Source organism: Thermobia domestica, chromosome 6 (genome assembly GCF_964235325.1).
Source record: "Thermobia domestica chromosome 6, izTheDome1.hap1.1, whole genome shotgun sequence".
Lineage (NCBI taxonomy): Eukaryota > Metazoa > Arthropoda > Insecta > Zygentoma > Lepismatidae > Thermobia > Thermobia domestica.
The window spans coordinates 84,255,315-84,282,877 of NC_137459.1; the positions used below are offsets into that span (position 1 = coordinate 84,255,315).

A 27,563-nucleotide genomic window follows, 5' to 3' on the forward strand; every position below is an offset into this window, starting at 1 on the left:
ACTATTGTAAGAGGATATTGCGCGGATGTTAATTGTAGAAGCTTGTGTGCTAGTTTTATTGTAGGACTAACATCAATCTTTTTAAAATGTAAAGCAGCGTCCAAAATATTTACTTTAGCCTCAACAGAGGAATCACTAGCGAGAGGCAAAAGTTTGGCTAAACAGGAATTAATTTGATGTGTAATTCTACTCCTTCGATTAAAAATTTTTCCTTATTAAAAATATCACAATGAAGATGTCCAAGGATGTCGAATTTGGCAGTTTTTCTTAATTCATAACGATGTTGAAATCCCGTTTTTCTGCTAGTAGTTGCATCCATATGTCCAGCAGTATCTTAAAACCATAATGCACATTAAAGATGAGTGTTTTTAGCAGGATCATCATAATTTAATAGTTTTTCGATGTATGATCGATATGGATGATTATGAGAAGGAACTGAAATCAACTTGTTATTTAAATATAATTTCCACTTCATTGAATATAGAATTTTAAAAATCATTAATAGGAGCCACAGCCTTATCACTTTCACCAAATGTTGATCCATTAGACTTAACGATTTGAGCTTCAATATAAAGGACAATATGTGAAAGATCTATGTATTCATCACTTGTTTCTGGTATGACAAATTCTATAGGTGCATTATCAGCTAGTTAACTAATTGGCTTATATGTAACAACATGATTGTCTAATATAATGCTTTGTGTTGGTTTGCAAAAGATTATCTGCACTTTTTACACACTCGCAGGATGGATGATGTAAGAAAGCCATGTTGATTATGAAGATTTAATCAAAGATGTCGTCTGATAATTTCCTCCTCTTATAAGACTGATTTTTCTTTGCTTTTTGTGTACGTTTCCTCTTTTTGCTCTTGCACTTCTTCCTCTTCCTCTTGATGATGTGTAATGACGAAGGGTTAAAGATGGAATGATGTGTAATTCTTCTTTTCTTGCTTTGATATCCAAATCTTAACATAGATTTCAGTTTACTTTTAGCTTTTTCTTGCAAGATGGACCTCGCTTCACCCATTCGTTGATGAAAGGATTCGTTAATAGGTTGTTTATCAATATTGACGTCATTGATAATGTTTGCACAAAGACTGTAATAATTCCTTCCCTATTGTTTTAGCGCCTTGTTTTACTAATGGCATGACAAAGCGAAATAATCCTCCAAGGAAACTTCCAAATCCATGTCCAACTTGTTAAGGTGATCCAACATAAACTCCAGTTCCAGAAAGAGCTTGTTTTTGATAATATTGTAAATACGGATTATTCATAATTGGTGTTGACGTCGCACTGGTCGAAAATGTAGTTTAACGCATACAGTTACGAAAGTAAATGCCAGTGGAGAGCCTGTACTATCTCATATCTATGTTTGAGCTCAAAACGCATCTTCTCTATAGGTACATAGTGTGCAGGATTAAAAATTTCTATAGCACTACTTCCAAATGTATGATTCACATGATTCTTATTTATGATACGTAACAATGGTGCTACTGTATCTTCAACGAATACGAATTGAATTATGTCACAATATACATACATTGTAGATGGAAGTCCTAAACGAAAATTTGGAATCCTTTGGCCTTGTTGCATGCCCTTTAAATCTGCTTTTGGATCAATTTCCAACATCGCAATAACACTTGGTGATAATACAACGTCCACATCTGTGTCTTTATGAACACGCCTTATAACACAGGTATAACTTTCAGGAATGTAGGAACTATGTGAATTTGTAAGTCTGGTGTGCGTATTAATTATCTTTATCAACAGTGTAATAACGACATATCAGTATAATAACGAACATTAATAGTTACAAACTTCTATTCATCACTGTTTGCAGATTTGAAAAAAAATATTTTGTTCATTAATATTTAAAATTGAATGATGATAATGAATCTAAACAATAGCCACTTCCCACTTTTCACGGAATTCCATTCCTTGATGAAGTTCAGTAGTGTATGATGTTAAGGTATTATTAGGAAAATATTCAATTGAACTATTACTGGGAAGAATACCGTAAAAATCTTCGTCAGGTCCCTTGTACTTCCTGATCTTTAGGGATGATGCAGGTATCCAAGAATCGAAAGAAGGATATCCTATCCAATGAAGAAGATATTATTTTTTGTTAACCTTTTCTTCTTGTGCGTGTGATTTTATCTATGTAATACGTTCTTGATAACGTCACAGGTTCTAATTCCTCACTATAAAATAATCCATCCAGAGTATCCTAGAGTGTTCTATTACATAAACAGGTGGATCTCTAGATATTATCTTCTTCACTTTAAATATTTCCCAAGTCCAGTTTTGCATGTATCCTTTCTCAAAAGTACGTTTAGTTTTACTAATTCGTACTGTATCACCAAGATGTTTTGAAAAATCCAGATTCTTCTTCCTCTTCATTTTATTATCATACTGATTATGCCATACTTGTATTAGATTATTTTGAGAAACGTTTGCAGGTGACATCTTAACGCTTGAATGATAACCTTCACAAGCAGACGTAATACATTTACATAATTATACGTTATAAAAACAACTTTAAATGCTTTTAACACATCACGTTTTTTATTTTATTGACAGAGCCTAGGCATATCGACTGAACACATCTATCACTGTAAGAATATAACGATATCTGTCATTAAATTTATGAAGAGACTGAATATCATTAATATCACTTTCCCACTCATCATCAAACTTGTAGCCCAGAGCATATATTTTAAATATTTATTTCATGTAATTTTCTATTTAATTAATCATTTTTATTTTCTTGAAAAGTTAGAAATTGTCCATTGAATTATTTTAGCAGAATGAGGTTAAAAAATTTAAAATAACAAAACATTACACAAGCTACAAATAGTGTAACTCTAAGTCTTACAGCATCACCTACCATGTTGATTTTTCTGTGTTATTGTTTAAATTTGGGGATGATAACGGAGCATGACACAGGAAGGTTACCTTTTGTTTATTATTTAGAATGAAGGGAAATAAGTAAATGTACTTAAATTACATACGAGGAAAAGTACTTGAAATAATAAATTAGATTTTATAAGAGTTATGCTTATGTATTTTGAATATAAAAGTATGTTTTAAAGTTTATAGTGTGTGTGTGTGAAGATTGGGTAAGTCATTTTTGCCAGATTTTAATAACGACATTGTTGGACACTATATCACTGATAACTGATTTAGAGAAGGAACACATACCTGATGGCTCTTGGACTTTTCCCTGCGTACAGATGACAATGTGGGCCTGCAGTCATAACCTCCTGGAACGTCAGTGGGCTCAGTTTCTTCCTTGGATCCATGTTTTTTTTTGGGGGGGTGAAGTCCTAAACGACCATTTCTTAAGTTGTAAGTATTTTTGGAGTAACATGGTTCTTGGTTTATGAATGACTTGTACTTTACTAGTACGATATTGCTTTTTATCTTGCTTTTTCGCCCGAATTTCGCGCCGTTTATTCCTTTTATGTGTGACTTTCTTTTCTGAGACTTTTTCACTTCTCTTTGCAACTTCTCTCCAACTTTTTTTTTCAGAGATCAGCGACCCTCCGGTTTTGTTGTGCTTTGCTTTTCCTGGATTTTGCTTTATCATCAATACGTCAGAGGCGCGCTGTTTCTGCTTTAGGAAATTTTTTAGTTTTTTCATAGTTGATTAGTGATGGAAATCTTCAGAATCCTACATCCGCGATGCTGGCAGTTTTGACATACCTGAAATTGTGTTTGTGTTAACAAATTATTCATAAAATTTTGTTACATAAAACTTTCTTAATTCTTTCCTAGTAATGACTATTTTAGATTTTTCTTTTCTTTTACACCTGTTACAATAATGTGCCGAATTACGTTTTCCTTGATGCCAAAGTTATATAATCATTACATAAATTTGATTATACAATTTGTAGCTTTTGTAATGTTTTGTTATTTGACATTTTTAACCTAATTCTGCTAAAATAATTCAATGGATATTTTCTAAATTTTCAAGAAAAAATGATTTATTAAATAGAAAATAACATGAAATAAACATCAAAATTTTTATTGTTCTGGGCTACACAATTATTCACAACATACAAATCTCTTTTAAAACGACGGCGCACTGGTTTGCGTAATGTATATTTTCAGTGTTTCATTAACCAATTTCTTATACAGTGTATGGAAATTTTCTTCTTTGTAGCTATCCACATTTTTTTTAGAAGTTGGAAACGAAGCAGGATGTGAAGGGTTGTAATAAATTTTGTATCTTGACCATACTGGACGTTTACACGCGTTTCGTTTTCCTTATAGGAGATAATACTTTTCATTTTCTTCTTCTTCTTCTACAAATGATTTCAAAGGCTTTTCTCTTGACGATGATGCTACTGGTGATGCTTTGTTCCGTTGTAAAATATATGAAGAACGTTTTGGATTTCCAATACGTTCTTGTGGTGTGTTATCAGAAGATAAATAATTATAAAATTTCGCCCATCCGGGTGGATTTGTCTCTTTCCGTGGTCGCGGCACATCACAAATTAAATCTACAATGCGAGATCCTTCTAGTTTATCACCATTAATGTTAACAGTTCCTTTATTGTTCCACGTGATATTATCGTCTTCTTTCATTCTATGTAGTAGTGATTCAGCTCTTTTACGATACATTTTGGGTATAGATAACAACATTTCTTCTACTTCAGGCTTCTCTGATTTAGTTGACGTAATTGAAATTGTCACAGATTCTTTTTGTTTTCGCATTAAATGTAAATATATTTTTAAGAATATTATTTTATTGATTCCATTTTTCATCACTAAGAGAGGATAAATGTAAAATGTTTTACATTTCTTGATGCAAACTAGATTGACGTTTCTCCAGGGTTGATAATGGTGATTGTATATTTAAGAACTTCAGGTGGAAGTAAAATCGCTTTCTCTGCATTTCCACTTCACTAACGGAATAGTAAATTTGATAATGCACTATTTAAAATGGGAGTTAATAATGCAGGTAAGAATCCACCCTGTTGCACTAAAATGCTTCTTCTTCATTTTGATGGAGTTTTCTTTGTTCACAAGATATCGAAGCTTCCTCTTGCATCGCTTTAATCTTGCTTCCAGCGTTTTGCAAAAGGTACATTACCTTTTAATACATTATAACAAAATTCGAAAATTCTACGAATCACAGAAGAGTGTGCGTTTGCCACTATAGCTTTATGTAATTTAGGATTTGCTTTGCAAAACGTACGAAGAAGATCCCCGAGTTTTACTTTTGGAGACCTATTGATAGAGTAAACAAACAGTTTAAAACTAGCAATATAAACATAACATGGTCATCATCATCTTCTTCTACCTCGTTGGCATATAAACGTATTGATAAACATAATCAGAAAATATATTTCTTAGAAAACGAATTTCATCTGTATCCTGTTTCAAATCAATCAATAAATAAATATCCATATGGTAACTGTTGCGTCGTTAAAACTTTCTTGAGTCAATTTTGAATCCTCAAAAGTTAGCTGATAACTTATATGTTTAATGTGTGATTCATCTCTTGGATTTTTTAAAAAATACAAGAACAATTCAAACTCATGTGTTTCATTCCTTTTCACTGATGAAATATGTTTTGTGTAATAAATATTACACTAAGATTTCTATGATGAGAACCTTTTGTAAAAAATCAACTATATTACGGTTCAATTCACACATATGATTGTCAATAATAATAAAATGAGGTCCAGTTTCAGGTAAAAAGTTTTTTGTTCGACATAATCCTTCAATAAATTGTACTTTCATTGGAATATACCTCTGTATGCATGTTGCCACTCTCCATACTACAAATAAATAATACGAAACGATGTATTAACCGAGATAAATTAGAAAGTAGTCGTATTAGAAAGATTTTTTCACATTCACTTGGTCCTGCAACAATGCATGTGTCTGTGTCGTATCCATGTTAAGGAATATGATAATTCTGTCTTCAACTATATATGTATAAATGATTGTGCTACATTTCTCTTCTTTTGATTGAAGGAGTGTATCCATTTGGTAGAGTATCATATGAATTTAGAATTCTAGGTCGTTTAATATAATTCATCTTATACACCTTTCTTTCGGGCATGCTAAGATAAGATAAGATAAGATAAGATATGCTTTATTGTCATTAAACAACATTTGTTGCAATAGACATTGTCAAATATAACATACATATATGTATACTAGCAGCGTTCACCCCGCTTCGCTGCGGTCACCCTGGAACGCAATAAACTTTGTTACTTAGATAATTTTTACTTTTTCGCTTTCAAGTGATATGATAAAAACCATAGAAGAATGTTAACATTATATCGCCTGTCATTTATGTTAACCCGCCGAGTGACACGGTCATGTGGGTTGCATATAAATACGGTTAGATTTAGCTATGATGAGCTAACAAAGGATTTGTACGTTATGGACACTTGAATGGTCAATTATCTCAAGACACTGGTAATTAAAAATTAAAGTGATATGATAAAAACCATCTAGGGTCCAAATCCTAATAACCCCCCAAAAATAAAAGAAATTGGTTCAGCCGTATTAGCGTGATGAGGTAACAAAGGATTTGTGCGTTCTCTTTTATATATATAGATAGATTTACAAGTTTTATCTATGTATTATTGTTCTTGCTTTCAACTCTTGATAACAGATTTTTTCATATTCAGAGATACTATATACAGAATTGCTTATAAGGAAGGATTTACAAAAGTTTTTGAAGTTGTCGTGAGGCATTGTGCGTACATTTTGTGGTAATACATTAAATAATTTCATACCTGTATACTTATAACTCTTTTGAGTAGTGGTTAACCTAACTTGTGACATATTAAGGTCGCCTTTATGTCTAGTATTGTAGGAATGAACATCACTTCGCTGATTAAAATTATCTAAATTTTCTTTTATATGCATGAGACATCGATAAATAAATAAAGAAGGCACTGTCATAATTTGAATTTCCTTAAACACTTCCTTGCATGATGCTGTTTTAGGTAATCCCTTAATTATTCTTACTGCTTTTTTTGCCATTTGAAGACATTCTGTGCACCAGAAGAGTTACCCCAGAATATTATTCCATACTCCAAATGTGAATGAAAAAAAGCATTGTACGATGTTATAAGAGATTTCTCACTAATTACAGTTTTTAATTTACGCAATAAAAACAATACTCTGGATAACTTTCTACATAAATTTTCTGTATGTTCACTCCAATTTAACTTTGAATCGACGTACATTCCTAACAGTTTTACAGATTTACGTGTATCTGAATGACTCGTAGAATTACTAAGATTAATGTACATAGTTTCCGTTTTATCCTGATTTACTGTAAGTCCTTTACATTTAAACCATATAGAAGACAACTCAAACATTTCGCTATTCCTACTTTGAATATCAATTATATTTTTGTCTGAATTTACAACAGTAATATCGTCAGCATATAAAACACAACTATTGGGCAAAAAACTTGGAAAATCGTTTATATATACAAGAAAAAGAAAGGGGCCCAATACACTACCTTGTAGAACACCATTTTTTACACACATGAAACTTGACTGTTCATTTCCAATGCGAACAGCTTGTTTTCTATTACTAAGATACGATGCAATTAAAGATAATTGCAAGCCAGTAATACCATAATAGTGTAACTTCGCAATTAATATATTATGTGACACGGTATCGAATGCCTTACTCAAATCTAATAATGTAACCCCAACATGAAGATTGTTCTCCAAATTATCTAACACTTCTGATACTATATTTTCCACGGCTTTAGTCGTTTAACACCCAGGTCTAAATCCAAATTGCATATTATGAAATAATTTATTTTCCTCAAAATATCTTGACAATTGATTCTTAATACATTGCTCAAAAACCTTAGATACTATTGGTACCAAAGATATTGGGCGATAGTTACTAAGCTCCGTTTTATCATTTTTCTTGTAAATCGGAACTGTAACAGTGTATTTAAGGCACTGCGGAAATTCACCTTCGAGAAGTACGCAATTGAATAAATAGGTCAAAGGTTCAACTATTATGTCTATTATCTTCTTTAGCATGTTGTTAGAAAACCCATATATATCATCACTATTCGAACCTTTTAATTTATTGACCACTGACAGTACAGTTCTAATATTTATAGGGGTCCATAGAAAATGAGTACTATGTTGATTAATATTTGTCTGTGTCAATAAGCAAGCGAGATCTACTTGTGAACTATTGCCATTTTTGTACCTACCAGTTAGTTTTTTTAGCACTATTTACAAAATATTCATTGAATTTATTTGTGGATATCTTTATCGAGTCTTCAACAACCTTTTCCCCTAGCTCCCTGTTAATAATAGACCAGGCCGCAGAGCACTTATTTTTTGAATTATTTATGAAATTCTCATTCGCAGCAATTTTCGCTATTTTAATTTCTTTTCTGTACAATTTTCTTGATATTTTATATTTCTCTTTGTCACTGGCTGACCCTGTAGCATTAGCTATGTTATAAAGAGCCATTACTTTATTCCGGAGCAGTTGAAGGCGAGGTGTAAACCATTTCGGATTTCCTCTGGTCAATTTGTTAACGCGCTTGTAGGAAGTAGTTTTTTTCTTTTACAGGACAACATTCATCTAGATATTTAGTCAAAGTCCACATGAAATTATGAAAGACTTCAGAAATATTTTTACCGTTTAAAACTACGTTTTCCCAGTTAGTTCCCCTTAGATTACTTCGTAATGTTTGTATGTTAGCTTCCCCCATTATTCTAAACTTTTTAGTTTTAACATAGTTAGAATCCACGCATACTGTCACAGGAATCAGAAGCCACAAACCTTCATGATCAGATAGCAAAGGCTGTATGACGCCACACGTCATTCTGGTCTTATCTTCGTTAGTAAGTACATTATCTAGGCATGCAGATTTTCTAGTTCGTTGATCATTAACGTAATAATAGTTGTGAGATCTGAGGAAATCACAGAATAGACTTCGTACCGGTGAATTAGTTAGAACGTCAATGTTCATGTCACCAATAAAGAATACTTTGTAATTTTTGTATTTATTAAAATAAATATTTAACTCTTCCCAATTAGCAATGAAAATATTGATATCTGAGTTTGGGGTTCGGTATATGGAAACAATTATTACTTTTATGCTTTTTAGCAATAACCCAACTACTTCAAAACTCTGTTCAATACAAAAACATTCTAAATTCAAAACAGTGTATTCAATATTAAACGTATTTTTGAGATATATACCTACACCACCATGGAGTATTGAATCTCTACAGAATATAGCGGCTAACCTATATCCTGTTGGAACATACAAATGTATTTCTTCATTTGCAAGCCAGTGTTCATTAATGCATAAGATATCACAGGGAAATGTATCTAAGAAAATTTCAAGCTCAGCCAACTTGTTTCTTATCGATTGTAAATTTAAGTGGAGTATTAGTACATTCTGCAGAGCTGTGTTAATACCATAGTTCTTAGAAAAGCTATTATTATTATTTCTTGCCTCTATTATGCCACTTATATTACTAAAATGAAGAGACGTCGTTAGACTTGAAGTTTTCACCCGGCCCCATGCAATTTTATTCATGGAGTCGGGTGAATTTGGTTTTCCTGTGCTACCCATGGCATCGCTATTGCTTCCTTACTTTCAAATTTACTGGCTACGTCTTTATCAACTATTTCACAGATCCTGGTATTTAATTCATCATTACCCTTTTGATTGAGATGCATACCGTGCTGAGTGTACATTTCTTTACCTAACATACTGATATCCACCATTACAACATTCTTAAAGTGATTGCACATTGCTTTTAATTTTAAGTTAGTACTTTGTACAGCTTTATTAACACACGAGTCTTCAGTAAGATCATGGCGATAAGGGACATTAACCACAATTGTTTTACAGTTATTCAACACAGAGAGTTGTTTTGCAATTCTACTAATAGCCTCACTACCTTCATTTTTGGCCACATCATTTGTTCCACTTAATATTACTACATAATTACCTTCCTTATTTACCATGTTGGGATTAATACCTGACAACACATCAACACTTTTAGCTCCAGGCTTGATATTTCCTTGCACTGCCAACTTGTGTTTAGAGTTACTATTCACTTTTTCGGACAGTCCACGACCGTGACTATCACCATATATGTACATTTGTGCGTCTGTCTTAGGCTTTCTTCTTGTATTAGTTTTATTGTTTGTAACTTTCGGCACGTTTGGTTGCATAGTAGTTTTTACCTTGTACATGGGTATCCTTGCACTATTCTTCGTTTGTGAGTTTCCTACCGGTTTTTCATTTGAATTCACGTCTCTTTCACTTCCGACGTTTATGATAGTATGATCTTTCCTTCGGCAAACTTTTTTCTTATTTGCAGACTCTTCTTCTTGGCTCATTCCAATTGAGCCGAGCCAGTTAACATCACTAACAAGGGGGAATTATCCAGTAGGTCCTACTCATTTCCAGAATGTCAGTAATATGGGTAGGGTATTTGCTTAAAATTCTTCCAAGTGTTTCAAACTCATACTGAAACACGCCCACATACATACATTTTAGATATATATAAATACAGATAAGAAAGCAGCTCGGCTCACGGCTCAGTCATCATCGTGCCTAACCGAGAAATGAGCCGAGCCAACAGCTCACCCAACCGAGCCGGTTCGAGACATCGGCTCAGTAGGGGCGACCTAAGCCAAGCCGGTGAATCCCCCCAACCGAGCTGGCTCGAGCCGATGGCTCACTTGAGCTGAGCCGATGTCTCACTCAAACCAAGCCGGCTCGAGCCAATGTCTCATTACAACCGAGCGGTTCAAGCCGATGGTTCACCTGAGCCGGTGGCTCATCGCAACCGAGCCGGCTCGAGCCGATGGCTCACCTTATCCGAGCCAAACCGAGCTGTTGGCTCAGATGAACCGAGCCGAGTCGACCCGGATTCTGATTTGAGGACAATTTTAGTGAAGCAGTTGACTTGACCCTTTGGTCGCGACCTTACAAGGTTAGAAAATTTTATCTTTTCCAATTTTTCAATGATGTGTGTTGGCAACGCTGATTATCGGAAAAAGTGTACGCAAATTGTTTACATTATTTCATGACAGTTTATTTTTTCGAAAAAAATATCTGATAAGCTGCACTCAATTTATTTACATTTTTTCATGAGAGTTTAAGTTTGTTTGTTTTTTTTTTTTCGAAAAAAAGTAAGTTAAAAATAGGGTTATAAAGATAGGTTAATATTTAGTGAAATTAATGGTACACTCCTGTTTCCGACATTTGTATTTGTGTAGGAAATCAGATGTAGACGAAGTAAACAAGCTTTGCTTTATCAATTCGTAATTGTATTTCACGTGCAGTTTTACTATACGGATCCATAGTACAAGTAGCAATAGTAGTAGTAGTAGTGTTAGTAGCAGGAACGTTTTAGCCCCGCAGGGGTTTGTTATGATCTCGACATAAAATGGCCAAATTAAACTTTCCCAAATTTTGTTGGAGTTTTACTATACGGATCCATAGATTTATAAAATTTAAAGAAGAAATTTCGGTAACAGTATACATCAGAACCTCCTGATCTGCGTTTATTCTGTGTTCTATTATCACTTCTACATGAAATACCATAAATTTTATGGTATACATGATACTCTACAGTATACATGAAGCTGCATCAGTTCCCGAAGGAGCAGGACGCTCATACTTTTAGGGATTATTTATTGAGTATGTACGAACTTAGAAAGGGGGTAACAAAGCGACTTATCGACTGATACGAAAATAAAAAAGAACGTACCTGTACTTTATCTATGACTGTATGTGTGCGGGGGATTTAACGTATATCGCATGTCTTGTGCACATGGATACTTCTTACTATTGCACTACCTAGAAAATTTATGGTATTTCATGTAGAAGTGGTAATAGAACACATAATAAACGCAGATCAGGGGGTTCTGATGTATACTATTACCGAAATTTCTTCTTTAAATTTTATAAATCTATGGATCCGTATAGTAAAACTCCAACAAAAATTAATATTTTAATAGAGTGGTATACAAGCAGTGGAAATATGGTGTGCACTTATCTCTGAGATGCGTATTTACTTGGAATCATAGAAACTAAAGTTGAATTTGAAATGCTCGTAATCTTCCTTTAGCTGCCATAAAATTTTGGAAAGTCCATAATTTCCCCATTTTATGTCGAGAACAGAACCCAACCAACCCTTGCGGGGCTCTAACCCGTTCTTACTACTACTGCTACTCCTACTACTACTTATACTATGGATCTGTATAGTAAAACTGCACCGTATTTTATTTCTCAATTTGACATTACCCGAGCAAACGGTTCTACAAAATTTTGACACATTTATTACATTTTCAGGTTAGATTAGAGCTTTGTATTTCTATTAGCAGAGCATGCACTATATTAGAAGCTCCATTAGCACTTGCAGACTGACTTCAGAAAGGCACCGTATACATACACTGGACGTATGGCATAGAAACTACAGTGCATAAAAGATCAACCAACTTGTGTTAGGTTGCTACTAAAAAGCACGAATGCTATCTAACCGAGTCACGGTAGGAGCGTAGCAGGGTGCCCGAGCGGTGGCGTGTCATCGACGGGTAGTATACGCGTAAGCGATAGTAGTACATACAGTACTTTCACTATCACTTAAAATCCGTTTTTTAAAAAATGAAATGAATTCTGTGAATTTTACGTCCCACGTTTATGCCGGTTAGGCTAAAGGAGACGGTGATTATGTGTAATAAATGAAATGGTGGAATGAATAAAGTGGGAGGAAACGGGAGAACCCCGAGAAAACCCACGCGCACAGTGTTTGTCCACCACAAAGTTCACTTGACGGTGGCTGGGATCGAACCCGGGACCCCAAGCACCAGAGGTGAACGCTCTACCACTGAGTCACCGCGGCCCCTTAAAATTCGTTTTAATATGTTATATAGTAATTACTTATATTCACACGTAAGTACATACAGTTCTTTCACTATCACCTAAAATTCATTTTAATATACTGTACATTAACAGTAATTACTTATATTCACACTCTCATTCCTTCACGAAAAATGATTCACACCGTATATTACCTACAAATTTTCTATTTGGTATTTGGTCTAGGAATTAATTCGTGCGGGTGGACAAGAGATGGCGCAACGAACGGAGCGTCCCACAGTTGCGTGTATCCACACATGTGTTGCAAACCCCTGTCATCGCGTATCGTTCGTAGTATAGGGCAGTGGATTAAAGCGTCAACAACACCAGTTTGTAGTTAAGTGAACATGGCGCAATTTGTGCCTGATAAAGTGTTTTTGCGGGGTGTCCTGCTGCATTACTTTAACATGCAGAAAAGTGCGACTGAAAGTCATCGTATTTTGGTGGAAGTGTATGGTGACCATGCTCTAGCTGAGCGAACGTGTCAGAAGTGGTTTGCACGGTTTAGAAGTGGTGATTTCGGCTTGGCAGACCAAGAGCGAGCTGGACAGCCAAAAAAAAATTCAAGACGAAGAATTGACAGCATTGCTCGAGCAGGATTCGTGTCAAACGCAGGAACAACTTGCAGCAGCATTAGGCGTTGATCAAACAACAGTCTCCAAACGCTTGAAGGCCATGGGAATGATTCAAAAGATGTCACATTGGGTTCCACATGAATTGAAAGACAGAGACGTTGAAAGACGAAAAACCATTTGCGAATTGCTGGTTCAACGACAGAGCAGAAAGGGGTTTCTGCATCGAATTATTACGGGTGATGAGAAGTGGATTCATTACGAGAACCCTAAACGAAAAAAGGCCTGGGTGAAACCAGGTGAACCAGGTCCATCACAACCAAAACGAGATATTCACTGTGCAAAGGTTATGCTGTGCATATGGTGGGATATGAAAGGTGTGGTGTACTATGAGCTGCTGCAACCGGGTGAAACTATGAATGGAGAACGTTATCGACGACAATTAATGCGTTTGAAGCAAGCTCTGGCCAGAACACGACAGAATGGGAGAACAGACATGATAAACTTATTGTTCAACATGATAACGCTCGCCCACATGTCGCAAAACCGGTCAAAACCTATTTAGAAAATGTCGGATGGGAAGTTTTACCCCACCCGCCGTATTCACCAGACGTTGCTCCTTCGGACTACTACTTGTTCGATTGCATGAACAACGATTTGATTGGACAGCGGTTTACTTCTTCAGAAGATATCGAAACATGGGTCTCTGACTGGATCGCTTCCAAGGATGAGGACTTCTTTCGCCACGGAATCCGTACATTGCCTGACAGATGGGCGAAAGTGGTGGCTAGCGATGGACAATATTTTTCTTAAGGTATTTATGTATTTTGTGTTTGTACTACAGCTTCAATGTGTGCGTACCAACCGCACGAATTAATTCCTAGACCAAATAGAACCGTTTGCTTGAGTGAACCCCTCAATTTTTGTTTTTGTATTTGTTTATTTGTTGGTATCAAGAATGGTGATGATTGACAATATGGTTTCCATGTAATCCTCATAGTACTGTAACAAATCGGTTTCAACGAAACTTTTCTGCTAATGTACAGGGTAGGGTTATTAGTGATACGATTATTGACTCTATTGCTGTTAACCGTCTCCGGGTGGAAATATGCACACCCTTCCTCACTGCTACTCTACCACAATACTTGAGAACATACGCCTTACCACAGCCTCGTTCGGATATTCTACCTATTATATAACTATCAGCTCATTACGAATTACATATGTGTGCATTTCCCTGGTCGGTGGTTCGGACATTATGGCCCATTTGATGGCCACTACTTCACCGGAGCTAACCCTCTCGACTACTGTATATAGGGTTGGGTGCAAGATTTGATATACTAAGTGAAATAACATATGGATGAAGCCATTCAGAGGATTACAGAAACTTCCGCAGTTGTAAATGAACTCGCATTCCTAAGGTATACCCAGTCGTTACTGCGACATCTTCAATGATGTCGTGGAAGTGGTTGTAGCGCTGTCGATATCACGTCATCCCTTCCATATCCAGTAGGGCATTAAAATATTTTGCTTGTGTCTATTCATAGTGGCAAATCTAGATCTACTCAGAATAGTCCACACATAATCATTTCCTTAAATCTTAACTATTCGTCCTGAAACGATCTGTATGTTCTCATATTCTTTTCCAGGTATGTACAGCCTTTATTCGACCACGTCTGCAATTGATGTTAGCTGTCATAGCGCTGTTGCCTTCTTACAGAACACTCTTCTTCTGGCAATTTCATTTACATCAATCCTGCATAGGGGACCCTTCTGATAGCAGTCTACCTCCGATATGGCTCTAAATTTTATTGTAGTTGCAACACATAAGTTACAAAGTGAATTTAACTGTTAGTAAAACTTATAGAATTACTAAAATTTAATATTTTTTTGCCACGGGATTATAACTTAATAGTTATAAGAGAAATGTATACTAATGTAAGTATAATTTTGGTTTTAACGTCCATATATCTTCCAGGTCAACAATCTCAGTATTGAAACGAAGACGGCAACATGACATTGGGAACTATTAACACAAGTTTGAGAATTGCAAGGAAAATCTCTCTTCTGCCATATTTAAGAATGAGTACAGTAACTGCTAGCTTAAATAAGGAAATTTGGAAAGGAAAACCTTTCTCGGGTATCCCAGGACCATTGAAACTACCACTGGTTGGTAACTTGGTTCAATACAAAATAGGTAAATAATACATCATTCGGCTCTGATAATGCATCATTTATATACTATGTATAAAATTCTCTTTATTGCTTGTTTGTCGCCAAGTATCTATATTTATTTATTTATTTTTTTTTTTTTTAATAAAAAGCTTGAGTACCGTTTAACCCCTTCAGTGCGTAATTTTCAGATGCGAACCGCCGTAAAAAGTGTAGTTTTTTGGGGAGAACTTTGGATGTTGATTCTAAATCTGTTTCAAAATCACTTACATCAGAATCACTAATTAATAATTCTTGCTCGATCTCAGCATCGTTGAAATATCGTCTTGAAGCCATTACTGTGCTGTCTGGTCTCAAACAAAACAAAGAATGAAAACTGTATTTGACGAAGCCCAAACTCTATTTTAATTTCTTTATTTTTCCTCTTCTTCTTTTAATTAAGCAACAATTGAAACCAGCTGAGCGCAAACTAGCTAAATATTGTCGGGATAACATTACTCATATTATAGGCAAGTATATTCGCCATACGCAATACAAAATAGCCAAAGCAAAATGAAAGCGTGTATATACGCCACCCACACTGAAGGGGTAAAAGAACGATTTCGTTCAGCTTGTATTTATTTGTGTAGTTATTTAGTTTATTTTGTGGTGCAATGCTATTGTAGGTTATGGATATTAATCCCTGATCGGAAATTGAACCTAGGACTATTCCATCAAAGGCGAGCGCACCTCTGCGCTCTACTGTTCCCTTTGCATTTCCAGGGTTCACACTAAGGTTGAAAGTCAGGGAAGTCTGTTTCATTTCACAGAAATGTCAGGGAATTTTTTAAACAACGCCTCAAAGACTCAATATAGATTGAGAAAGAAAAAGATTAAAAAAGAATAATAAAATAAACATTAAAAAAAATAAAAATTTAACAGAATAAAAATAAAGAAGCTTGTGGAACGCCGAGGTTTTGAAGCTTCAAAATTTAAAGGAAGAAGAACAAATTAAATCAAAAATGCTACAGACAAAACAACGTTAGGTTTGTTGGTTTAAGATAATCAAATAGATAGACCAAATTATGATATATGTTTACTTCTTTGTGAGTGTATTAAGAAAGCTGAGATATTAAATATATCAATGTGTATAATTATTGTTTGGTACTAGTCTTCTATTATATTTTAAATGCAGGAAGAGTGACTTATAAGTATTTACAGTAAGAAAGTAAGCCTACACTATATTTAAAAAATTAAAAAAAAAAAAGCGTTGGACGGCTATGGGGATGGTGGAGGCCGATTAAGAAATGATTGTGTTCGTACTGTCGCGAGTAAGGGACACTTTATTTATTCAGTCATGGAAATTCAGGGAAATCAGTACTAGAATTTCAATGTGAACCCTGATTTCGTATACAGTATGGCGCTAAATTCGTTGCACAAAAGCAGAGGAGTGATTCTTGAGAGTAAAACTAACAATAAAGTTCCAATAAACATAAGGTGAAAACCACGTCGTTTACGTGTTATGTGCTGCCGAAAGCGTGGGAAAACAAACTTTAGAGTTAAATATTTCACTAACTAATGAGTGTAGACGTGATGCGGTATGATATCGTCAAAGGATCCTAACCTGCTCTATCCAAATTTGCAGTTTTTAAATTTATGCAATGGCGGCGCAAGGGATTCCCCAAAAGACGTTAGGGATTCCCGGACATTTTCTGACGTAAATTGAGTGGACAAGAGCATGTAAAGGACGTCTCACTGCCTGGAAATAATACTACGTGGCAGGTCAGTACTTACACACGCAGATTAAAAGATGGCGGATGAGATAATAATTACTGCGTGATTGCATACCTCCTCAAAAAATACTAGTAAAAACGTTCTACAAGAATTCAATGGAAACGTCATGTCGCTACAATGTAAAAATACATAGGACGAGGAGATAGGTAGCAGAAAATAAAGAAATTCCGATTGCTGATCTGGAATATTAATGATATTACATCGCTTTTAATGACGATCTTTTACTAATGCTACTGTCGTTTAGTTTATTTGTGTTTCGTAATGTACACTCATGTCCAAAATTATTGTCGCATGTCTAAAAATATGTTGTTGTAGGAATATAATTTTATAACGAATTCGCCCGGTATTTCTTATAATGTTTCTATGTGTATAATCGGCAAAGATATGTATGTGGCAAATTTCATGTCAAAAGAGCAGTAAATAAGAACAATAAAACGAAAATAAAACATTTTGTTTTACTCACTCTAATTTTCGTATTTATATAATTATTTTCCTATGAAATTTACCACAAATACACATTCCTCGATTACACACTTAGTATCAGTATTAAAAGTACCCTGCATAATCATTATCAGATTATATTCTTACAAGAAGACAGTATAGATATGCGACGATCATTTTGGACATGAGTGTACATACTCGTCTGTCATTCTCTCCAGTATCTTTTTCAGCCCCTTCGTGGCTAAGCGGTTAGCGTTTGCGACTTTCGCATGGGAGCCCCGGGTTCGATTCCCTGCGGGAGCTTATGTGGTTCGGATTCCACGTTAATCAGTTTGTCCAGTGGCTACGCGAACAGCATGCTAATACACCCCGCTTCATGTCTCGTAGTTCTCTTCACAGATGAAGCTACATTTTCCCGTGATGGAGTGTTCAATACTCACAAACAACATTTGTGATCTGTGGCAATCCCACACGGAATGTCAACTCTTGCCCATCAGAAACAGTGTTCTGTGAACATGTGAGCAGGAATCGTTGATAATTATCTGATCGGACCGTACCTACTACCACAAGGCTTGACCGGGTGGGAGTATCGCATATTTTTGGAAGAGGTTCTGTCTGAACTAATAGAGATTGTGCTACTGGCTGTTCGTCGAAACATATGGTTTATGCACGACGGTGCTAAAGCACATTTCGCTGCGGAGATGCAAAATTTTCTCAACACATTCTACCCGAACAAATGGATTGGTGAAGAAGGACCAGTGTCTTGGCCACCTCGCTCACCAGACCTTAACCCCTTAGGTTTGTTTTTCTGGGGCCATATGAAACAACTATTCTATGCGAGCCTGTACGATCAGAGGAGGATTTGGTTGCTCGAATTTTCGGTGCTGCCTGGAGCATTAGTGAAACGCCAGGAATGTATCAACGCGTCCGCCGGTCCCTTCGCCGCTGCTGTAACCTTAGCATTGAAGTGGCTGGTCGAAACTTTGATCACCTTTTGTAGTGACAGTTCTGACAACCATCCTCTTTTAATTTCAACAAAGACCCTTATCTGTACCTTGCTTCCTACAACTCTCTTCGGTATGCAGTCCCGTTATACGATTTGGGACCAGAAACATCAGCCTCTGTTACATCAAATATCGCAAGTAGAACGAATGTTTTGTTTCACGATCGTCACTTTAGAACATTGATTGAAAAAAATAACGTATAGTAATCGCATTTATGTGATATACTGATCAAAATGAAAGTTATTATTATTATTATTATTATTATTATTATTATTATTATTATTATTATTATTGTTATTATTATTATTATTATTATTATTATTATTATTATTATTATTATTATTATTATTATTATTACGAGTTCTTTAGTTGTCTTTAGTTCTTGTTCAATTCCTGTAGTAGTAAAATTGGAAGCGTTCTCAAAAGCGTTGCCATATCATTAATATGAGCAGATCAGCAATCGGAATTTCTTTATTTTCTCTTACCTATTGTGTTGTACGTATTTTTACATTGTAGCAACGGACGTTTCCAGTGAATTCTTGTAGAACGTTTTTACTAGTACTTTTTGAGAATGTATGCAATCACGCACAGTAATTATTATCTCATCCGCCATCTTTTAATCTGCGTGTGTAAGTACTGACCTGCCACGTAGTATTATTTCCAGGCAGTGAGACGTCCTTTACATGCTCTTGTCCACTCAATTTACGTCAGAAAATGTCCGGGAATCCCTAACGTCTTTTGGGGAATCCCTTGCGCCGCCATTGCATAAATTTAAAAACTGCAAATTTGGATAGAGCAGGTTAGGATCCTTTGACGATATCATGCCGCATCACGTCTACGCTCAGTAGTTAATGAAATATTTAACTCTAAAAGTTTGTTTTTCCACGCTTTCGGCAGCCTATAACACGTAAACGACGCGGTTTTCGCCTTATGTTTATTGGAACTTTATTGTTTGTTTACTCTCAGGAATCATTCCTCTGCTTTTGTGCAACGAATTTAGCGCCATACTGTATATGGAAGCCTATCATTCCGTACATGTCCGAGCCTAGTGAAAGGAGTGGTAATGGCCAAAATCTCCATGAGTGTTCTATAGTTCCAACGGATTTTTAAATTATCCTCGCTTTTTCATGGAAAGTATGTGTTAGTACGTTAAAAAGTTTCCAGTCAGGACTGTAATAGCTGATTGAAATCTCCTAGTAAAGCTGTTAAGCTTAACTCACTTTTCTAATTCTGCATATAGACATGTTTACTCTCTAAGTACCTGTATACACAGTTTCAATCTATATACTTACTACCAACATTTCGCTTATTATACATTTTCTACTCTTTAAGTGTCTGCTTCCAGCTGTATTGTGTTTCTTTAAGAAAGAGAAGTAGAGAGAGAGAGAGATATCTGTTCAAAATGTAAGAAGTATGGCTGCAGCAGCATTGAGCATATAAGAACAACTAAAGATATAAACGATTTTAAGAAACAATGTGGCATTTTTTTTTACGTAAATGATTTCCTCCGTGGTTTCGCGTTTCCAAAGTGGTATTATATTAGCAATCGTACATTCAATTTTCATTCTCTTTTCCACTTATTGAAAGCAAAGCCAAATCAGACAACCTTTCTTGGCATCTATTCTTAACATAAGTTTATTAGAGTGACTTTAAGGGGTAAAAAATAATTTCCAACATTTCAGTTCTTCAAAAAAAAAAAAAAAAAAAATCTATTTAATAAGTCGCTTTTTACCCCTAGCTCCTGAACTTGAGGTAATATCGGAGTATTTGCCTAGCGTGTTATGATGGGAACTAAAGAATCTTCAGTCAGGTCGACTGGTTCAGGGATTTGAACCGTGAATGTATTGGGGATTTTATTCCTATTTTATATTATATGGAATTACCAAGCTCTTTGTTACTCTATTTCCTTCTTTCTAGAAATCGAAATATAAGCGAGTGTCAATGGTGCAAAGTGTGCCGTATGAAACGCGCGGATTCACTTGTTTCGACCTTTGAAAGAAAGAAAGAAAATAAGTTTAGTTCAGTGACACGATTATGTCGAGCCTGGGGGAGACGATGATGATGAGATAGATGATAATTGTGGCATAACGAAAGTGGGAGGAAACGGGAAAATCCTGAGAAACCCATGTAGACGGTGTATGTCCACCTCAAAATCCACTGGGCGGAAGCTGTGATAGAACGAAGAACCCGCGTCAGAAGTGAGCCACCACTGCCCAACAAGGAAGTTCCATAGTTTCATGAATGCGATAGAACATGAATGCTTAAATGGTATTTTGAATAGGAATATATATTTAAATATACGCACAAAATTTAACAAAACTCAGTTTTGACCAATAAAACCCACTGGGTTGGAATTCTGAAAAAAAAATGTTCTGTTTTTTATAATTTTGTTCTGATTCCGCGTGTAACTAACGTCAATTTGTCTTACTGATCGCTATAATTTCCGTAAATTTGACTACGGGAAAAGGAACTACGGGACACTACTAATTCGTGTCTTCTCCCACGACACTACGGCTTGCTGATCTATTTAGCCCAGTTCAGCCTGGGTGGTTCTTCTGGTAGTGAATTATCATCGATTTAGCCCTAACTTCAGTGTAGCACACAATCCCCTTCACCCGACTCATAAAAGTGTATTCATGAAGGTGATGTCTGTGTGTGATTCAATATTGATGGAGTTCTCTTTCAGTCGCTGCCATTCAAGGAGTCAAAATAAACACCATTTGCCCGAGAACAATTTGTATACGTAGAGTGAAAATACTAAAGTACGAGGGTGGGCTGATAAGTTCTCGGCCTGACCCAGAAGGACTTGAGCTGCAGGCATGAAAGTGTGAGACTATTCAACATAGTCCCCTCGAAGGTCAACACACTTGGCATTTCGATGCTGGAACTTCTCCAACCCCCCCCCCCCCCCCCCCCCCCCCCCGCAGCTGCTATCACTTCTTCATCACTGTGAAATTTCTGTCCTTTCAGTGCTGTTTTGAGTTTTGGAAACAGATAACAATCAGAAGGGGCAAGATCTGGCGAGTAAGGTGGGTGGTCAATGCACTGAAACCCTAGGTCCCTCATTGGTTCTGCCAGCCTTGTGGACGGGAGCATTGTCCTGCAAGAACAAGACACCTCGTGTCAACTTTCCCCGGCGCTTTTCTTTAATAGCGTCCTTTACCTTAGCCAGCAGGCTGCAGTAATACTCTGCAGTTATGGTTTGGCCTTTTGGAAGGTAGTATGAGAGCAAAACACCATCCTTACCACAGAATATTGAGGCAAGCACCTTCCCTGCGGCCTTTTGTGCTTTGAATGTTTTGGGCCTTGGAGATCCTGAGTAGCGCCACTCGCATGACTGCTGTTTGGTTTCCGGATCAAAGTAATGCAACCACGTTTCATCCTGGGTAACAAGCCGATTCAAAAAATCGTCCTTGGAGTTCGCAAAATGCCGTAAAATCACCTACGATGATCTCACACGTTCGCGTTTCTGATCCGCGTTCAAACATTTCGGAATCCATTTCGCAGAAAGCTTGCGCATGTCCAACTGATCATGGATTATTGACCCAACACGTTCTTTGGATATGTGCACTTTGTCAGCTATCTCCTGAAGCGAAATCCGTCTGTTGCTCAAAATCAGGTCATGAATCTGGTCCACTTTTTCCGGAGTTGACACTGACACTGGCCTGCCACACCTGTCACCATCTCTGTTGAAAATTCACCATGCTTGAAGTTCGCACACCTTTTCTTCACGGTGGAGTATGAAGGGCACTGTCCACCTAATGTGTCTAGCATGCAACCATGGATTTCCTTGGGCGACTTCTGTTGCAGGAAGAAGAACTTCATTACACCTCGCAACTCCTCTTTGGTGAATTTGACATCTGGCTCCGCCATGGTTCATTCAATTACTTGAAAAATAAAAACAGTTCATGGTAGAATCGTGAAATTTGGTGCTTAAACATAAAATATCAACATTTTACATGACATCAATTACATCAGGGTAGTACATTCGGAAGGGGGTCGAACCGAGAACTTATCAGCCGACCCTCGTAGTCGCTGATGTTAGCCATTTTTAAATATATTTCTCGGCTCTTGTTAAATGAGGGAGATTACTAATCATTATCAAAAATTATTTTGCTCTTTCTACACTCACCTATAATGAAGTAATATATGAATATAAGAAACAACGTTGGCATTTTTGTTTATTTACTAATTATTATTATTCATAATGATCTTTAAACATACGCATTTCAACCAAATTTTGCAAACTTTAAACGTCTCAGGGAAGTAGAAAAATCTGTTAAGTTTTCCACGTGATAACGAATTAATTTGGTCAAAACTCCGCACTAGTCGTAGACAGTTTCAAGAAAAAGTATTTTTTCGACTCTCTGTATCATGATCTGTCTCGATAAACTGCGTGTGGACAGTTTCTAGCATATCTTGCGCGGCTTTAAATCGAATTTCTTGTTGTTCCTGTAAAAACAGCTTTGACACAAACTCTGCTGGTCCTCCCTTAAAAGTGAATGCACAGAATCAAGACAGATATTAATTTCAACAATGTCTGGGATTTCAAACAAAAGTTTTCCATTCTAAACAAACAGGCTTTCTCTATTACTTGTTCATTGTGACTTATTGATGGTTCTCAGAATGTGAAGTTCTCTCTCCACTGTTGTGCGCCTTTTTAAGTCAGTTGTACCGCCTTCATTTGAATGAGCCCCATGGCGTTATCGTGAAGCGCCTGTTGAATCTTGTGAATTGGTTTGGCTTTCATATCTCTAAGTTTATGAGAAATTTGATGCAGTATATCTTTTCTCCTCACGTTTCAAATTCCCGATTGAATGCAAATATGGCGATTAAGCAAAATACTGCTTCACACACTTGTCTGTCCCGTAGCAACTGACGTATTCAGCGAGTTTAGCAAAATTCGGGAAACACGAGTTTTCCTTCACCTGTACACATTGTGTTGGCGTCATTACTTTCCGCAGGAAATAAGTTGAACACCTTTTGGATAAGCCATATATATTGCTTACAGGAATAATTTTGGTTTGTAGCCATGTAACATAAGTGCTTGCGAGTATTTCGTGGGATCCCTAGGAAGAATATGTTTACATGAATTCACTAGTTTAGCGTAATAAAGTGTTTCCTGGGAGCTATAAAATCATCGAATGGACTCTGCCAGGTTTGGATAGGATTGGTATCTGATGATATCGAGACGCCTCCTGGTACAGTTATTGAAAGGTCAGCTTTCTTTATACTCCTGAGGCGGTACGCTCCTACTCGCTTGGGGAACTAGCTCAACCACTAGGTGTAATTAGAAAATGACCTTGGCCTATTGCGCTATGGGAATATCTCATTGCCATTCTTCGAATAGGTGTTAGCTACCGCTCTAGAAATGGTGGGAGATATACTTCGGGTGACAGTATTAAACGCACTGTGAATTGTTCCACCCAATGATTTAACTAGTAAGAAGACTTGGCCTTCGCGTATCAGGATTATTTACTCCATCTTCGGATAGGTGGCAGTGGGGGTTACAATCTTAGTCGTCGTAGTGAAGCCTGAGGTCAGCCCAGGTCAAGTGACCTGAGTCCCTCATTGCCTCAACCATACGAATGCAAAAATGTAGGAATATCTTAAAAGTGAAAAGACCCTACTGGTATTAAGTCTTCAGGTTGTGAATCAGCACCTTCAGTTTACCCAGCCGTGACCTGCTTGTCAGTGGCGTTTCTAGGAAACTGGAGGATTTTCACTGTATCTGAAGAACAAACAGAGTTATCGGAAAATTGCGGAATCAACACCATGGACTTACGTGGCAATTTTTAATATTGGCTCTCTCTACCAATGGCGTCTCCAAAAATTTATTTTAGAAGGGAACAGCTTTCAAGTTAAGTGAGTTCCTAGAAAATGGATTGGTGTCCTTTTTGTTTCCTTTCATTTTTATTTTTCAGTAAGAATTAGACTCTTAGTTGAATGTGCCGAAACAGCTTTCTCTACTGGCGAGTTGGAACGGAGTCGCATACATTTACATTGAAGCTGAACTTGTTAACCCATTCAGAACTGTTTTTCTTTATATTGTTATTTTATCGGGAACTTCACGATGGGTTATGTCTTGAAATAAATATGTTGTTTACATTTACTGATTTTTCTTCATACTAAATTGAAATTTTGTTTGGAAGTTTGAAAAGTAGTCAGTTTTTTCACCAAACTGTCTTTCTGTAATAGGATATTTCAGTGTGTCAAAGTATCATAAAGTACTGGAGCACCTATATCATTCATATGGTCCTATAGTTAAAGAGAACATTGGAGGTAGAATCATTATCCACATTTTTGATCCTGACGACGTAAAAATGGTCTATCAGAATGAGGGAAAAATGCCACACATTCCTCCTCTTCAAGAAACGACACAACTGTATAGACAACAACGTGAATTTTCTCTTGGACTGGGAAATACGTAAGTTATTGTATAATTAGAAGATTGAAATTAAATATTTAACGTCTACAGTTATGCTTTATGTTGAAAAAGAAACTATGGTAAATGCAAATTCATGATGATCAAGTAAGTAAATGTTTGAACGAAAAGTAGGAGTAGTAATAGTAGTACTTGGAGAAAATTTACGGATTGTAGCTAGTGATCGAATCTATTTTCTGTGCACTGGAAGTAAGAGAACTGGTAAGTCAGTATTGTTGCTCTCTCACTCATTAAAATTAGTGCATACTATATACAGGGTGTCTACTGATACTTGAAATCCTGGAAATTTGTATTGATACTGGAAATATTGAAAATATAAAGGTAATTGTTGTGTAATACTGGAGACCCTTTGAGACCCTTAAGAGCTCCATTGTGGCTAAGTGGTTAGTGTACGCGCCTTTGGCGTGGGAGACCCAGGTTCGATTCCTGACAGGAGCTCATGTAGTTCGCATCCTAAGTTAAGCTGTGGGTCCAGGTCTCATATAGCCTCGCTGCTGAGAGGGATGGTAAACTCAAAATTAAATCTTTGAGACCCTTCAAGATGGCAGCCCCATCGTCTATGTGTAAGTTTGTATTCATTTAATATTTGTGAACTTCAAGACATGAGCACATCTAAATGGGTAAGCATGAACATTAAATGTGTTTGTCTTTGACCTTTGTAATTGATTGCAGGGTTTCCACTCGTCCTGGAAATCCTGGAAAACTTGGAAATCTCCTTGAATTGATTTTATCCTGGAAACATTATGGAAATGTCCTTGAAAATGCATTTCTATCCTTGAAATTTACAGAAATACTGAATGTCAGATTTTTCATAATTACATATACAGGTATAATGAAGATTTTAATTGATTGCTACTTTTGTTTGCTATTCCTGTTTTAGTGCTGAATAATAATTTGTCATGATCCTGCATTGTAGGTGGTTGGTGGACTTTTTCTCCGAACAGAGTGGTTGGCTGGAAGAATTTCTCTCTTCTTTCCTCCATGTCTGTCCATCTTCTGTCAATCCATTCTTGAACACTGTCTTTACTAGCATTATCCTCCAGGAACTGTGGTTTTTTCCAATATCAGTCCTCCATAATCAATTTTCGCCACAGTACTTCCTCTTTAGTAAAATTTCATATGAATGCTATTTGAAACAAGGTCATATCTAGGTGAAACTCATTTCCATGCAATAGCAAAGAAACTTTAAGTTTCTTGCACGTGAAGCAGAGCAGATGTCGTGCTTTACTTTGACAAAGTCAAATGCTATCCGTAGAGCAACTTCACTAAAAGAGAAAGAGGTTATGCCTATAGATAAGGAAATCACACAACTCTATACTCAGCTGAGGAACATTTTTTCCTAATTATATCTGTCATACTGTCACGCAATGAAGATGCCATGTACGAAAAATAGATTTTTGTTGTTTGTAAATTTGTTCGGTGCACACTTAAAATGTCATGTAGAAAGAATGAAAATACATGTGCTGGATGTGGATGGATCGGGTCGTTATAAGGAAAGTTGGGAGCTCCCCCCAAAAAAGAATAAACAAATAAGTAAAAGCACATTACGCTCCGCTTTGTGTATTAATACTGTACTTGCGTCAATATTCACTTCATAAGCTACTGTACTTCTCATTTCACTGTTGAGTTTTGAACCTACAGTTGCAATCCTGTTATACTTTCCTGTGTAGAAGACCTGGAAAATTGGTGATTTGTCCTGGAAATTTTGGGGGGAAAGAAAGTGGGAACCCTGTGATTGATCTTCTACTTCACTGTTTCTGTACCAAATGTAATACGAACGTGAAAAATACGTTGAACCAGCTGGGAAAATAATTGGTGTGAGAGGTGAGTGGAGGCCAACACACACACACACACACACACACATATATATATATATATATATATATATATATATATATATATATATATATATATATATATATATATATATATATATGGGTGTGGATTACGACAGGCATTTTGTGTTAGATAACTTTATTAGTATTATTATTCGATTTTACCCACTAGTCTCTCTGCATTCCTTCTATTAGAATATTGAAGAAGACTGATTTTTCAACATATTTCACAGCCTTTAAATATCACATCACAAAGTCGTATGTGACAATCACTTTTTTTTTTAATTCAACGTAGCATACTGGAAATTTTTGTAGTAGGACACTGAAAGTACTTGAAATATACTGGAAATACTCAAGTTAGTATCAGTAGACACCTGATATAGGTCAGTTTAGAAAGAATAAAGATTTATAATTA

General features: G+C 36.2%; 1 protein-coding gene across 3 annotated transcripts in view; it reads left to right on the plus strand.

Moving 5' to 3' along the window:
- The first annotated feature begins 3,142 nt into the window (after nucleotides 1-3,142).
- Nucleotides 3,143-27,563, plus strand: part of LOC145688082 (putative cytochrome P450 CYP44) — a 53,752-nt gene continuing 29,331 nt past the window's right edge. Inside the window, exons 1-3 of one of the 3 annotated variants that reach the window (XM_081761808.1) lie at nucleotides 3,143-3,347; nucleotides 15,457-15,675; nucleotides 25,067-25,295. In XM_081761808.1, the coding sequence (XP_081617934.1) occupies nucleotides 15,492-15,675; nucleotides 25,067-25,295 (413 nt within the window). In that variant the 5' untranslated portion in view covers nucleotides 3,143-3,347; nucleotides 15,457-15,491. Of the gene's footprint in view, nucleotides 3,348-11,029; nucleotides 11,175-12,131; nucleotides 12,340-15,456; nucleotides 15,676-25,066; nucleotides 25,296-27,563 lie in introns of those variants that run through there. The other 2 variants (XM_081761807.1, XM_081761810.1) reach the window with 2 other exon arrangements.